Source organism: Zootoca vivipara, chromosome 8, assembly GCF_965207765.1.
Source record: "Zootoca vivipara chromosome 8, rZooViv2.hap1.1, whole genome shotgun sequence".
Taxonomy (NCBI): domain Eukaryota; kingdom Metazoa; phylum Chordata; class Lepidosauria; order Squamata; family Lacertidae; genus Zootoca; species Zootoca vivipara.
The window spans coordinates 70,558,183-70,574,606 of NC_142591.1; the positions used below are offsets into that span (position 1 = coordinate 70,558,183).

At 40.2% G+C, this 16,424-nt stretch overlaps 1 protein-coding gene across 3 annotated transcripts in view; it reads right to left on the reverse strand.

Moving 5' to 3' along the window:
• The window catches only part of CSMD3 (CUB and Sushi multiple domains 3), a 567,595-nt gene that overhangs the window by 64,050 nt on the left and 487,121 nt on the right, over positions 1 to 16,424 (reverse strand). For all 3 annotated transcript variants that reach the window (XM_088675845.1, XM_088675844.1, XM_060277658.2), the window contains 9 exons: positions 15,365 to 15,510; positions 13,854 to 13,934; positions 11,549 to 11,662; positions 9,777 to 9,965; positions 9,339 to 9,485; positions 6,821 to 7,009; positions 3,767 to 3,952; positions 2,310 to 2,504; positions 1,253 to 1,426 (listed from right to left, as the gene is read on the reverse strand). In XM_088675845.1, coding sequence (XP_088531971.1) covers positions 1,253 to 1,426; positions 2,310 to 2,504; positions 3,767 to 3,952; positions 6,821 to 7,009; positions 9,339 to 9,485; positions 9,777 to 9,965; positions 11,549 to 11,662; positions 13,854 to 13,934; positions 15,365 to 15,510 — 1,421 coding nt within the window. The remainder of the gene's footprint in view (positions 1 to 1,252; positions 1,427 to 2,309; positions 2,505 to 3,766; positions 3,953 to 6,820; positions 7,010 to 9,338; positions 9,486 to 9,776; positions 9,966 to 11,548; positions 11,663 to 13,853; positions 13,935 to 15,364; positions 15,511 to 16,424) is intronic.

Here is a 16,424-nt window from a genome sequence, read left to right on the forward strand (position 1 = left end):
GTAGCTAAGCTGTCCTCCATGGAACATCTGTTAAAACAATAGCCCTTTAACAATGTTCAGAATGTGGGTGGACTGGACATGATCTCCATTCTCTACTAACCCACTCCTGCTATTTTTCACAAGTTGATTTTTTTTGGGGGGTACACAGGCCCCATATACGGTTTGTACTTGTGTAGACTCCAGGTACTTGTTAACACCTGGAGACTGGCAATAGGGATGCTTGGGGGAAAAAATCTTGCCCCTCCCCAATTCCTGTATGAGCTGACCTGACTCCTCCCAGGATAATGTGCAAAGCAGAAGGCAGTTAACTTTCAGATTTTGCACTGCTCTGAATTTTGTGTTACATTTTTTTGGAGTTAGGAGCTGCCAGATTGGTTTTTTAAACACATATTTTTAGACAAAATATGTTTAGAAATATATATTTGTGTGTGGGGGGTGTATTTTTATGAGAAAATACATTCAAAATGTGTGTGTGTGTGTGTGTGTGTGTGTGTGTGTGTGTGTGTGTGTGTGTGTTTAAATACACATTTTGATGGAGGTTCCCACTTTAAACATTTCAGGTTACTGTTAAAATGGGATGAAACATATTAATCAACAAACACATGCCAAAGTGATATGGATGGACCCTAGTTGGAGATACAGGTAGGTAGCCGTGTTGGTCTGAGTCGAAACAAAATAAAAATAATTCATTCAGTAGCACTTTAAAGACCAACTAAGTTTTTATTTTGGTATGAGCTTTCGTGTGCATGCACACTTCATCAGATACCCTAGTTGGAGATGTACCAGTGTTCCTCTGTCAACACTTCAGGTCTACACACACGTGGAAAGCTAATCTCTGCCAAATACTTTTAGCTCAAGTGGCTCTGCCATTTTGTTTATGGAAGGCTAACCATGGGAGAAAAGTGGAACCACAGAACCATTACTAAATTACTAGTATAAATACAAATGAAAACATACAGGTTGGGGCAGAAGGCTGAGCAAAGGAAGAATGAACATTACCCCTGCATTGCATAGCCTTGCACTCTGCCATTGTGATGATAAATGGTAATGGAACTATAATGGCAACTTCATAATGCTATCACTGCTTTAAACTCAATTGGAAAGGATATTTCAGTAAGGAAAGTTCCTCTCGAATGCAACAGAAATAAATTTGTTGAGAGGAAATGGATGCTCAAGTCAGCACATATGGTCACATGAGCACACAGTAGGGCTGTAAATTTACAATTGGCACAAAGGGAAACTAATTCCTTACCTAAGCACCTTGTTTCAGTTCCACTCCATAGTCCGGAAGAGAGACATTCCCTTACAGCTGAGCCCACCAACATGAATCCTAAGTCACAAGTAAAGATAGCTGTCGAGCCATAGGTGATCTGAGTTCCGATCTTATTCCCATTTGGAGGTATAGGAAGCTCTCCACAGGAAATAACTTTAAAAGTTAAAAAAAGGAGAAATATGTTGCACACACAAAATTCACATGTAAACATTCAGTGCTCATTTTTCAGTGATGGTGATTAAAACACTACAGTGGTACCTCGGTTTATGAACACAATTGGTTCCGGAAGTCTGTTCATAAACTGAAGCGTTCATAAACTGAAGCGAACTTTCCCATTGAAAGTAATGGAAAGTAGATTAATGTGTTCCAGATGGTCTGCGGAGTACTTAAACTGAAGCGTTCATAAACTGAAGCGAACTTTCCCATTGAAAGTAATGGAAAGTGGATTAATCCGTTCCAGACGGGTCCACGGAGTACTCAGCCTGAAACGTACTTAACCCGAAGCATGGGTGTAATTGGTTCCGGAAGTCTGTTCATAAACTGAAGCATTCATAAACTGAAGCAAACTTTCCCATTGAAAGTAATGGAAAGTGAATTAATCCGTTCCAGATGGGTCCGTGGCATTCGTAAACCGAAAATTTGTAAACCGAGGTGTTCATAAACTGAGGTTTCACTGTATATCTTAGGGTGAATGTAGAGTGATAGATGACTACAAAATAACAAACCCAAAACATTATATTACAAAAATGTTCATACTATCAAAAATTATTAAATAATACAAATGTCATAGAATACATTAATGACTTTTATGGCTGTTTTTTAAATAGTCCCCCCCCCCAAAAAAACCTCTTCAATCTCACTCCTTCATTACTGAAATGTATGAAGCTGTCCCTGAATGTGATTGCTATAAGTCAGCATCAATATGAGTTGTTTCAGATGCAGACCTTTCTTCTGAGTAAGCCATCATGATGGACTTGTCTACAGAAATATTGAGAATTTAATAGGTTTTGGCCAGACAATTTTGGCCAGTACTCACTTTGGCAGTATGGTCTTTCATTCCTCCAACTCCAAGTTCCATTGGGAAGACATTCAATGGATTCTGGTCCCAATCCATGATATCCTGGATCACAGCTGAAAACAACTTTTGTTTTGTACTCATAGTGAGAACCATTCACAATACGCCACCTCCCATGTTCCAAGGTGAAAGAATTGATGCTTGGGCATGTAACAACTAGAGAGGAGGGAGGGAAATTTTTCTTGAAGTCCAATGAGTAAATTTGTGAATATGAAGCTATAAACATTTATATCATCATCATCATCATTATCATCATCATCATCGTTATAGCCCACCCATCTGGCCAGGTTGCCTCAGCCAATTTAAACAGCTGTACAATAATCTACAGGCTATATTTAATTTTGGGGGTCTAGCTATATTCATTTTATGAATATGAATACCCTGTATTTCATTTTTTTCTCCTTAGATCTGGAGTGAGTATTATTTTATTGCTCAAACAATTTATTTAATGGATTGTGTATCACAGTTTCAAAGCACTTCTAGATTACGCGCAATTTCCCCCAACCCCCTCAGTCATCTTCAACTTTCTCTGACACAATGAGAATTCCTGGTTTCATTTCATTTGGTTGTATGGGGGAGAGGGGAAACTTAAACTCTCAGCTTAGTAACAAAACTTTACAATCACAATACTGTTTTACTTTTATAGTGCTTATATCCTGAGTAGGTGCTGTGCCAGATTTAAAATAACAACAGAGTTTTGCAGATCAAGATATATTTGCAAATAACCAGTGATTCACTTACAGCTATTTAAAAAATTGAGTGTGAGTCAATTCCTTTGACTCAACACAACATATCCTTCTAGGCTAAAGGCTCCCTTCCCCCCTTGTGTTACGCCATACATGCCTTTAGGGAGATTTACACCACTTGGAGAATTTCACAGCTTTTGACGTTCTCTCAAGAACCTATGCCTGCAACTATGATCTAAATGACCCCAGAATGTTTACCAAACCTTTCTGTTGCCCTGCTATTTTAATTAACCAAGTAGTTTACAGTGGTGCCTCGCTTAACGAATGCCCTGCTTAACAAAATTTCCACTTAACGAAAGGATTTTTCGAGCAGAGGTTGCCTCGCTAGACGAATTCGTTTTATGAAAAATTCGTCTAGCGAATTGTGGTTTCCCATAGGAATGCATTGAAATTCAATTAATGTGTTCCTATGGGCAAAAAAATTCAAAAAAAAAAATTCAATGCATTCCTATGGGATTCGCTAGACGAATTTTTCGTTATAAGAAAAGACCCGTGGAACGAATTAAATTCGTCTAGTGAGGCACCACTGTACTTGCTTATTCTAGTTTGTGTTCTAATTCCAATCACAGATGCACTGGTTGTGGGATTTCTGGGCGGCTGAAAATGAAAGCTGATGACAACAAAAATAGCAACAGAAATTCAGCTGGAAAAATACATCTAGATTGTCCTTACCTACGCAACGAGGTGTTTTATTATGGTTGCTCCATGTGCCATCTGGCTGACACGCTGCTGTAGTAAGTTCCTTGGATGATAGCCTGTACCCATCATTGCAAAAATAAGTAACCCGTGTGCCTACCAAATAATCTGTAGTTAATATTCCACCATTCACTGGGGCTTTGGGAATGCCACAAGAGATAGCTGCAGATTTGAACCAAACACACAATTAGAAACAATATCATCATACAGGCCTTGTCTTAATCTGTTTATCAAATCATTGAAGTTCAGAAACATATATATGTTTATGTATCAAGAGAGAGAGAGAGAGAAGGAAAACATATAAAATATTATCAAGGAAGTTTTATTTTAAATCCCTTCTTAGGCTGGAACACAGCAAGCAACAGCACTCTCACTTGCTCTTTGCAATTGCTCATTCATTCCAAGATGTCAGCGGGACTCCCTACAGGGAGCCTCCCCCCCCCCGGTCATCCTGACCAGCACTTCGCCCAGCGACAGCACAAGCAGCGAGTCAGAAGGAGGGGATGAGGAATGGAGCGGTTTGGATAGAGGGCTCAGTGAGGTGTCTGAGCCCTGGCAACGCTATGGAGAACAGAGCGTGCAGGAAGGGCTCAGAGACGTGTCAGAGCCCTGGCACTGCTCTGGTCGAGGGTCAGCGGATAAGGGACTCAGCGAGACGTCAGAGCCCAGGCGCCGCCCCAGCCAGCAAGAGGGGAAACCTCTCCTTCCGGTGCCCGAACTGAGGCACGCGCCCACACGTAGAGCAAAGGGGCGGCGTTTTGGGGTGCCCAGGCTTTTATGCTGGCCGAAAAAGCAGGCGGCAGCCATTGCCGGGTTCTGAATCGGACTAGGCGGTCATATTTTCTGTTATCTCTGCACTGTAAATAGTATGCACAATAAAACTCTTAAAGACAGTGAGGACTGGAGCATCTTTACTCGAAAGTAGCCGCAACAATCCCCTGACACAAATGGTCCCCATTGTTTCAGTATTCAACTGTACAACGTATAGAACTGCTGTATTCAGGTCTTGTTTGCTGGCTTCCTATTGGCAACTGGTTGGCCACTCTGAGAACAGGATGCTGGACTAGATGAGCCTTTGACCTGACCCAACAGGGCTTTTCTACTATTTTTATGTTCTTACACATTGACCTTTTACAAGTTACGCATCAAGAATAAGTCCCAATGAATATAGTAGACTTGTTTCAAAGTAAATAGGATCAAACCAAATTAACTCATGCCGATACATGTGTCTTGACTGTGGCTGCAATGGCCCTGAACTGCCATTCTAGAACTAGCAGGTGTATCTTAACTGAATGCTGGTGATAGGACAGAGTCTTCTTGTGGCACCTGAAAGCAGCAGGTGACCTTAGGAGGATAGAGGGCAGGGCACATGACACACATCTCTATCATCCAAAATAGATGAATGGATAGGATACTTCCAAAGGAACAGCCTGAGCAGCTGCCACTGGTGCCCCCGTCCCTGAGGATCTGCTACCTAAAGCAGCTGCCTCACTCTGCCAAACAGTAGGAACAGCCCAGATCATAGTGATAGCCATTACCCTCACCGTTATCCTCGCCATCATTGAGATACAGTGTGGTGAACTGGTTTCAGTCATGTCCAAAGTCTGTTATGGGGGTCTAATCCGGCCCACCGGTCGGTTTAATCCAGCCCCCACAGGGAGTTCCTCCCCATGGAAGGTCAACAACTTTGGGGTAAAATCCGAAGAAAAGCTCAACAACTTCAATCCTAAAAAAAAGGCCGACAACTTTGGTCGGCCCTCATGCATGTCCACTTCATCAAATCTGGACCTCTTTGAAAAAAGTTTGGACAAGAATATTTCAAACACTGTATTTCAGCCTAACCTACCTCACAGGATTGTTGTGAGGATAAAATGAGCAGGGGGGAAACCATCAGGTTTTGGAGGAAATATGGGATGTAAATGTAACAGCAGCAACAACAACAACTAAATCAGAGTAGCAGCAGTGGCTCTAAAGGAGGCAGATACAGTATATCAAATGCTCTTCTGTGCTTCAACCTTTGGCCCACAGTTTACTTTTGCTTGTTCTAATAAAGCCACTGTGCCTTTTCTTTCCTCCAATAACCACATCACCTCCTATTTTCTTCCCTGGCTATCCTAGCAAACTAATATTTGCCAGATATTGTTTCCCTCTAGATATTTTTCTCATAAATATGAACTGATGCAGCAGACTACATGGAACAGTGCACACTGAAAAGGCTGAGGTCGGTGCGTTTGGTACATTTTTCTGCCTATATTTTACGGTTCTAAATTTTTAACAGGCCCATCAATTGAATGTAGACCAAATAAAAATGATTTGATAATGCCGAAAGGAAAAGAAAGGGATTGTTCTGGTTTGGATAAAGATAACACAATGAAGGAAATTCTCACTTGTAGAGGCTATTGTGACATAGGATTTGCCTAGGAGAGGGAAAAAAAACTATTAATAAAAAAGGCAAACCACGGTAAAATACTTTTGGGCTAAATTGAGTATATATATTACAGCTTAAGCATGGTGTCAGTTCTTACATTTTGGAACCATTAAAAGTGCTACTGCCTGCCTGAGAACCCACAAACCTGGGGGAATCCTACTTGGGAAACTTCACAGATATTCAACTCCAATTTCTAGCTCTTGATTCCTTGAATTTAAGGGCACTTATGTGTGGGCTATTCCACACATATTATTTAAGTGACAACTGCATGTGTCCTAATGACTGAATTGGCACCCCGGTGCTGAAAACGTGCATACTTTACCCTACTGTGAGCAATTCAAGGCAGACTGCTGGCTCTGCATATTATATTGCTTTACTGTCGAATGTTTTGCTTCATGCCACTTGGTTAATTGCATGATGCCCTGGAGCTTGTCACGAATAATGGCTCAAAGATTCCTTAGCTTAAATAAGTCAAATAAAAAATGGAGCGCTTTTTTGCATTAACTGGAGTTAGCAGCGCTACTGGTGGACTAGATCATCCATGGATATTTGGAAGGGAACCAAAGTGTGCAAATCCAATTCTATAAGGAAAAGCTGATTACCTTGACATGCCGGGACAGGTGCATCCCATGCATGATATCCATTGGGAGATTTCCTGCACAAAGCGTTGCTTTTTCCAACGAGGCGGAATCCTCGGTCGCAAGCCCAGCGAACCACGCTGTTGAGCTGCCCACCTGTCTGGCTAACAATGAACCCATGAGGAGGTGACTCTGGGGTACTGCAGTAAAGGGCTTTGAAAACAAAAAGAAAGAAGCAATTAGTGCATGGTTTTTTCCTCCCCCACATATCACCTTATTTATCAGTAGGCATTTTCCTGTGGGGATTGCAAACTTTGTAGCCTTGACCCCTTTAGCAGCAGTGGTGAAGACCCCAAGGGAAGGGGGAATAATAAAGCTGTATTCTGACAATGACCACGTTTCAGCCCACTTTGGGGAGGTGGCAATAGCAAGCAGGGGCAAAAAGGACTTCATATTACTTTGAAAATGGGGCAGCCTGGTTGTCACCTATATGTCCCAGTGGGGAAAGTAATGAAGGTCTGGCCTTAGGCCAGTGTTAACTGTGGTTGTTTCACCTGCTTAGACTTGGCTTTTGGCTTCAGAAAAAAACTAAACAAACATCTAGGTAAGGAAGATGGATCTCTGGGTTGCACAGATAAGCAGAATCCACAATCAATATATCCAGACTCACAATCTCTTGCAAAGTATCTGTATTGCATATTTTTAATAGGGTATAGACGACTTCGCCAGTTAGGTTGTACATTATGATTCTTTTTCCTATGTACAAACCTTGTTTATTAATCTTATTTCTTCCCATCTGATCACATTTGCATGTGTTAATTACAAATGTAATCTACTTAGATTGTGTCAACATCTAAGTTCAAATTTTTATCTGAAGTTTCTGCATAATGTAATTGATACTTGTTTTAACATGTATCTAAGGTAATTAATATGGGTAGGAAGATCATGAAAGATGGCATCTGCAGCATGAAAAGAATATGTATACACCAGGCAGGAGGTAGAGGACAGGGAGAACTTTGACACATTGAACAGATGGAAATGACTATTACCTTTTTTTTCTGTTCAAGAGAACTCCTGGTTCAAGATGGGTTTTGCATAGTGTACACACCCACACACCCATGCATTCCCCTCCCACTTTTGTTTGCAATACTGTCATCTGCTTCTCTGATATCTTTCTTCAGAAGCAAATTGGGTTTGTATTCTTTAGAAAGATCATTGAGGATAGTCCAGACTGTAACTCTTGTCTGCAAATTAACTCCCTGAACACCTCTAAGATTAGCTCTCTAGCAATGAATATTAGTATTTTGTACTTGCTTTTTTTCTCTAGCATGACTTAGGTCTCTCTCTCTCTCTCTCTCTCTCTCTCTCTCTCTCTCTCTCTCTCTCTCTCTCTCTCTCACACACACACACACACACACACACACACTTTTATTATTGTTTTGCCTTGGGTTCCAGAAGTTGTCCTGTCCAGGGGGTTTCCTGACTTTCCAGCTCACATGGTTAATTATCAAAAGGCAATTAATTGGCTAAAGGGCACTAAGGTGTAAAGAAGTTTGAGAGAAGCTGATTTGACCATAGGATTAGGTCAGGCTTCCTCAACCTCGGCCCTCCAGATGTTTTGAGACTACAATTCCCATCATCCCTGACCACTGGTCCTGCTAGCTAGGGATCATGAGAGTTGTAGGCCAAAAACATCTGAAGGGCCGAGGTTGAGGAAGCCTGGATTAGGTAAACCCTCCTACAATTATATATCTCTCAGATATGGAGAATACTAGGATTTTTTAAAAATGCATTGCACAGTAATGTCAAAACCCTCATTCCAACCATCAAACTAAGACACTGTGCTTGTTTGATCTGCATACATACTGCCCCACCGAAAAGAAAACAAAAGGAAAGATGATACAAACATTTGGATAATGTGATACTAAATTTCCATTCTTTCTTCTGGCTCAGTCACAACTTCACCAAATGTGTACAGAAGCATGCCTCTTGCATCTCTTCTAAAAAATTGTCCCCGCTACACATACCCAAGACATTTGATCTAGTTCAGTCATGAAGATGTCACCTAAACCTTGTCTAAAGTGAAACTGAAAGCAAATTTGTGGGTTTTTCATCAGATAAGCCTAGTGTTATAGAATGTCCATCTTGATTAGACTTGCTACCAACAGAACAGATCATGTGTACCTTCTTGCATATGGTCCAGAATATCTAGAATATCCTCCAAGGTCCATTTGCCCCATTTGTACACACAGATCAATGTCTAACTGGGATGTCCTTTTTGAGCAAAAATACTTTTGCACATGCAAATGGGATTTCTCCTTTCTCTTCTATCCATGTGCCAGGACAATGTGCTCCAGGGGGTTGGGAAACCCTATGGAGCAGATTGTGAGGGAATGTGCTGTGGGACAGGATAGAGAAGGAAGGGGAAATTCCATTATAGCATGATGCTGGCTGGATCTTTCCAACGCTGGCTATGACAGCTGAAAGTTGAGCTTGCTGATGTATTTGAAAGGTAGAAAAGAGAAAGATTTGATTGACTTACCTATATATCGTATCCTGAAACCCTTTTTGTTTGTGCCATGGTCTGCAGACCACCGGAGAAACACTTCATGGCCACTGCTAGTTATGTTTAGAGATGAGGAATAATCTCCACTTAGGGAGATTAGTAACGGACTGTGACTATTTGATCCTTGATGATGTTGGAAGAGGTAGCAAGGCAGAGAAAGGAAAAGAAAGAAAACTAAAATCAGAGATATACTAAAAGGGAGTCATAAACAAGTAGTCAGTAAATTAAAGCAATGCATTGTGGCCATATCATTAATGGCATATAAAGGGGAATTTTTAATAACAGGGTGCAATCTAAAATGAAAAGCAACAATGACACTGAAACTGCATGCATGATAAAATACACAATTTAAAAAAGTTACTTGCTAAAAACAATGTACACTAAATCATCCGAGGTTGTATGTCCTATAGTTACCGTCAAACACCTCAAGTATATCAAATTCCTTTTCTGTCTGGAAGAATTCAAAGTAAAGGCTGATATTATAACCCTTTTCCACTGTAATGGTCCATGCGCACATCTGGAGGTTTGGATAGCTATCTGGGTAGCCAGGGCTCAGTATCACTCCAGTTGAATCCAGACGCAATTCATTTGCAGGACAAAGAACTGCAAAAGAGAGGAATTGCTAAATGTTTAGATAGCTGGAAAACGGCAGGATAGAATTTTTATTTTTTCCTACATTTTAAACGTGTGCACCAATAATTTCATTTCTATTAACATAGAATAGGTAAAAATCAGTACAGGTGTTGTTGTTTTTTTAAAAAAAGAATAATGCATTATAGTTTTTGCATTTGTTCTCCTACCCCCTTTGTTAACTGATCCAAATATTCCGTTTCTGGTATAAACATTTATGAATTAAATAATGAAAGATATCAAGATTTTCCTTACAGTTGCCTCTCTGACAAAGGGGTATTGGATCCAGGGGGCTCTATCCAACCCTTGCCTCATAATGCCTCAGTTTGGGGGCTAACAATGGTTCCTGAGTGTTAACAAACTGCCAGCAGGCAGTGCAATTTAAGCCGCAATCGATTTCCCCCATCATTCCTAGTGGGTACTTTTCGGATCTCTAGCCCCTAGCATGGTGGGAGGGTTACCACCCTTCCTATCACCACCAATGGGGAACTTGAAAGCAAACACTTTACACCAGCCACTGGAGTAGAGTCTATGGTCCTTGAGAGACATTTGAGACTGTTTAAGCTTAATTAACTCATTTGGTTTCTATTTATTCTTGATGTTCCTCCAATGACTTTCTACAATGTAAAGGAACTGTGTTCCTCTGATTCTGTATTAGAGAAAAATTACGTTGCTTCTGTTCCAGGCTATCACTTTAATCATTTGTTTCTGCTGTCTACAGACACCAATTAACTGAAGTGTGTGTGTGTGTGTGTGTGTGTGTGTGTGTGTGTGCAGGCAAATAACCATTGACACAAGAGCAGAGTGTTTATGCTACAACATGACTTCCACTAATTTAAAATGGCATGGGAGCTCCATTGGCATTATAAGAGTTTGAGCAGCTGGAATTGCTTGATGGGTTATTTACCAAGGTAGCCAACAGAATTGTCCATAGGAAGCTAATACAGAAGGCCTTTCTGAATAGACTTTTCCTTCTGAATGGTGTTTACTGGTGGGGTAGATGGATTCTGTTCCGGGTGAAAGGGCCCCGTGGCAGAAGGTAATCAATTTATGTCACTTATTCATTTATTCATTTATTTGTTTGTTTGTTTGTTTCAAAACATTTATAGACTGGTGAACCAGAGGAATCTCTAAACAGTGCATGTTATCAAATGTATGCATGTATAATATGACTGGAACAACATATGTTGCCAGTATATTCTGCTCTGAATGCACAGAGGACATAGCTCTGAATGCACAGATGCACATAGGTGAGTCGCAGAGAACCCGGATAAATGAGAATTGACATAGCTAAGAAACTGAAGTAGAAATCGGAAAATTCCTAATTTGAATTTCACCTCTGCTTCTTTGGCAAACCCACTTCCTCTCAGACTCAGCTCCCCCTTCACTCATATGCAACATGGCAAAAGAAATACCTGATTGCCAAGAGAGTTGCAACCAGTGCCCTTTGAGCACTCAAAAGTTTAATGTGTCTGTTAGGAGGAAATCTCTGAAACCTCTGAAAACACATCACAACATGCAAACACATCTAAACAAAAGATATCCAAGCAGAAAACCTTGGCAAGCAGGTGGTGCTCCATCCATCTGTAGCCTCTCTCCCAGTCTACATGTCAGAATCTCATTACCAACTAATGTAAAGCCTGGTAGACACTGGTACCTTATTATGTCCCCTATTTGATAAAAAAAAAGGAGAAAGATGTGGTTAAACAACAATTATTGGGGACTTTTGGCACAGATAGTCACACTGAGTAATGAAGTACCTTTCCCAACATATATAGTTTGCAAATGACCACTGGCGCAAATAGCTTTGATTAGACACGGGAAATGTTGTGGCAAATGAGCAGACACATTTATCATTTCTTGCCAGCTCTACTATTAGTATGACTCACACACTTTGGATGTTTGTTACTCTGTGAAGCAATGCAGCAGAATGGTGGAGTTTTAAAAGCTTTGCATTATTATTATTTTTTAGCAGTCGTGACAGTAATTAAGAGGAAGCCATCAAGTACCCTTATTCCCGCTGTCCCTCCTCAGACATAAATATACATTGTGGTTAGTACATGGCTTTTTTGAAATTAAAACTGCAAATAAAAAGATTCAAAAACAACTTTTGTAAAAACAACAACCCTTAACTATTATTTCTAACACTATAGAGTCAGCAGCACCCAATGGAGATCCCTTGCATTATAGGGCACACATTTAAAAGGTTTCATAACAATTGTATTATTCATACTTGTTTATTTATTGAATGGATTTCTAACCTGACATTGACTTCACAAGGTGGTTTACAAAACAAAACTAAAAAGGTTCAAAAACACATGAGACATCGTAAGTACAAGCCAATAAATATACCGTAACAGATTTCAGTGACAAGTGCCAATCAATTTAAAAACGGCCAGTGAATATCTCTGTGTGACACTTAAATTTACCTTCACCATCCCCAGAAAGGACACAATCCTGAATAGTCATATATGTAGGCTCAGCACTTGCAGTTGGATGGCTTTTTTTTTTTTTTAAAAAAAGGTTTTTACAGCAGGTGATCATTCAGCTGAGCAAGCAAACAGGTCTTAAAGATAAAAGGGTCTTGTCAATTCAGCCAGGTAATTGGCTGCAGTAAAGCCTCTCCAATTGCATCTGGCCACATGCGCCTTTCTCCCGGATCTGTACATCTTGCTGTCTAGGATTGCAGCCAAACCCTGCTGGCCAGATTATTAGTACCACAGAGTACAGAAGGCTTTACACCACGATAGTCACCTGAAAATTCTCAGTGGGACCGTACCATTTCCCAGATTGTGCTAAGAAGTGTCACTATCTTGGAAATAGGGATACATATTGCATACATGTGGACTGGCCTTAAAACCGCCGGGATACGGCTGCTGGAGAATCGCTAAAAGGCGGGGGAAAATTCGGACGTATGGCAACCTGTGTCAGAAGTGTAGGTGTTGGTAAATTTCATTTAAAATAGCTCACAATTTCCCTCTTGGGGGGGGGGGATTTCCAACAACTTTGGCCAAAAACTTCATTCTTTTTGCAAAAAAAAGTTCAACAACTCTCCTGTGAAATATGGCAGCCCTAGAAACAAGAATTGCATCTGCCATTTGCTGGAGTGAGTTTCCCTCTGTCACCTGGTCTGGGTGCTCCACAAATAAAAGTAGGATTTCTGCTATTCCCTCTCTTTCTGTAGTCCCTGGGGCTACCTTTCACTTTCCTCTTGGGCAGTTCTGTGAAGACACAGAAGGCTGCTAGCAGAGGGGAGGCAATCATTAGCTATTTCTGTACCTACCTATGGAAACAACTAGAGCCAATGCCATGGAGATAATTCTTGTTTGCATATGTAGAAAATATAACGGCAATGGAATCCAGAAAATGGGCTTTGTTAACGATAGTAGAAAGCCCTTTCACTGATCATAATCTCCTTACATTTTAGTTACAGGTAGGTAGCCGTGTTGGTCTGTCGTAGTCGAAACAAAACACTGTGTATCCGAAGAAGTGTGCATGGTCACGAAAGCTCATACCAATGACAAACTTAGGTGGTCTCTAAGGTGCTACTGGAATGAATTTTTTTATTTTGTTTCCTTATATTTTAATCATCACCTTCCACCAAACTACTGCTAGAAATCATAAGCCTATGAATTGCACCTTCCACTTGTCTGAACCTCTGATTATCCAGATATTTTGCAAATTCTCAAGGGTCTTTAGTTCAGTTAAATTGTAGGCTGTTCTAGCATGCAAAGCCACATGAAATTTTTACGTTTGCCCATACTGATACGGAGTTTAAACACCACAGTGCTTGTCTGTGCACATTCAGCAGTTTTCTATATGGGAGGAAATATCTGTTATTTATGCTTAGATTGACTTTACCTATTTCAAATTCATCATCCTCAGTCAGAATTTCAGCATTCGTTATAGCAGGTGGAGGCTGGCACACTCGAAGCTGATATGCTATGAAATGCAAAAGACACATTAATTAATGTGTTGCTCTGTTTCATAGGGTAATAACTTTTATAGCCTTCTCTATCAACATCTAAAAGCAAACTACCCTGGTTCAAGAGGACTTGGAATGTTTAAGAAAACACCTCATATTCATTCCCAATGGGGATTATCCATTTATCACATATGTTGGAAAACCTGATGAAGGCATAATTTTTTGTGGGCAAAAAAAATATATGTATATTGTACGAACTCCTTCGCACTCTTTGAATAACCATCTTATAAATGTAGTTACAGGTAGGTAGCCGTGTTGGTCTGAGTCGAAGCAAAATAAAAAAATTCCTTCAGTAGCACCTTAAAGACCAACTAAGTTTTTATTTTGGTATGAGCTTTCGTGTGCATGCACACTTCTTCAGATACACTCTGAATCTGAAGAAGTGTATCTGAAGAAGTGTGCATGCACACGAAAGCTCATACCAAAATAAAAACTTAGTTGGTCTTTAAGGTGCTACTGAAGGAATCATCTTATAAATGAATATGGCATAACCATACAGCTTCTTCTAATGTCCAACTGATCAGAAGAAAAATAGATATGACACTACCCCTTGTTGTAACACTAAGTGCAAACATCAGCACCTAGAAACAGTTCCTAACTTGTGGTAGTATTACTTTTGGCATGCATTCAAGCACTCTTTGGGGATATTCAAGAAACCTTATGGCTGACTTGCTTCTTTTCTGCCCTTCTGACATTTCTTTCATCCCACCAAACCTGAGAGAGTGTCTTGTTTTTCCAGCAGCAACCCTGTTGAGATATGGCACCCCCTATCTGTACTGTCTCAAAAAATTGAAGACTGGATGAAAAGGTCTCTGCCTTAGGTGTTCATTTTGAACTGTAGATCTCTAGTTGGTTTTTGTACAGCTTTTAAAAGCAATTTTAAGCTGTTTTTATTGTATGTTTGTAAATTGCCTAGAGTCACCTGTAAAGTGAGATATAATAATAATAATAATCCAACCAATGAGGCCTAAGTGCCTTTCTTGTCCCTTTCTCTGAGTAATTCATTGGGGCTTGGTTCCACTTTTGTGCCACTGTTATGCGATCTGTTGTTGTTTTAGTTTAAGAGGATGAAGGGGCTTTGAGTATGCAAAGGCAGACCTTCCAATGAAGGACTGTGAATCAGTGAAATGAAAACATCACTGTCTAGGATGGTCAGCAGTTCACTGATAATATGTTGGAGTAGTTTCAGCACCAGTGTAATCCCATTACCCATGCCTTGCTCTTCTTTTTACAAATCCTACGACCATCCATATTCCTATGCAATTCCTATCAATTTCCCTACAACCAGCAATATTACTGGCTCTACAATGTGCAGTTAATCTGAAAGTAAACAGCTGAACGAAACACCAATTGGCAGACAATCAGTATAAAGATACGCAACACCAACCGTGGTAACTAAGCACAAAGAAGCCACTCGTTGTGAAGTCGCTGTGGAACTTTATCAGTATCTGATTTGAAGTGCTATAGACTGATTCCAATGCAGTGTTGCCACTAAACTGTCCAATCTGAGGAGAACTTTGGTCAGGACCATCCCTAAAAGAAACATCGGCAAAAAAAACAACACTATAAATTAAATCTATGCCTGTGCCACATGCTCTAGTTAAGAATTCAAAACGTGCCAAAAAGAAGTCCAAATGAGGAAGAGTGGGGAGATAAGCAATTATGTAAGCTATAATGGGCAAAGTTCAGAGAGCATCTGGTCCCAGTTATACTTTACCCAATTTCAGCGGAATTTCCACTGAATATGTTTGTGTGCATTCTGAAAAATGAACATAAGTGCACATACTTTCATGCCGTTTCAAGTCCCCAATTTCACCATCCCTGTTTAGTTTTATAACCTTAACACACTTAGAGGAATTGGGATCTTCTGAGTCTGTGTCATCCTCACCTTCAAGTCTCTAAACTGGCCAATAGGAAAGGAGACCCTGGTGCTCCAAAACCATGCTGTTCCAGTGGCGCTTATAGTATTTTGGACTGTTCCCATCTTTTACTACGGTGTGAAACAACCACGGAATATGTGCACACCACACTTTTAGTGGCCATAAGATTTCTGTCAAGTGCATTTTACAGGTATTTAATGTTCTGAAAACAATGTTTATGGAGCAATCTATATCTCCCCCTAATGTGCTGGTGAAATGCTGTTAGCATTTGGTCACATTCATGTGATGTGTGGTCATATTCAGACAATGAAACACTGACATTTGAAAGAACGTAAAAATAGCAGGCCATTTAAAATTATGTGGCCCTTAACATTCTTGCAGATTTTTTTTAACCAACACAATACAGGGCAAAATGTCTGCATCTCATCCTGCTCTTTTTCTTTATTCTGAATTTTTGTTTTAAAACCAAACTTATAGAGGTGCTCTTCAACTGTTGGTTGTCTTTCAACCTATTTCTTGATTTGCACCAAGTGGCTAGTTATTTCACAGGATGCTATCAACACTGCT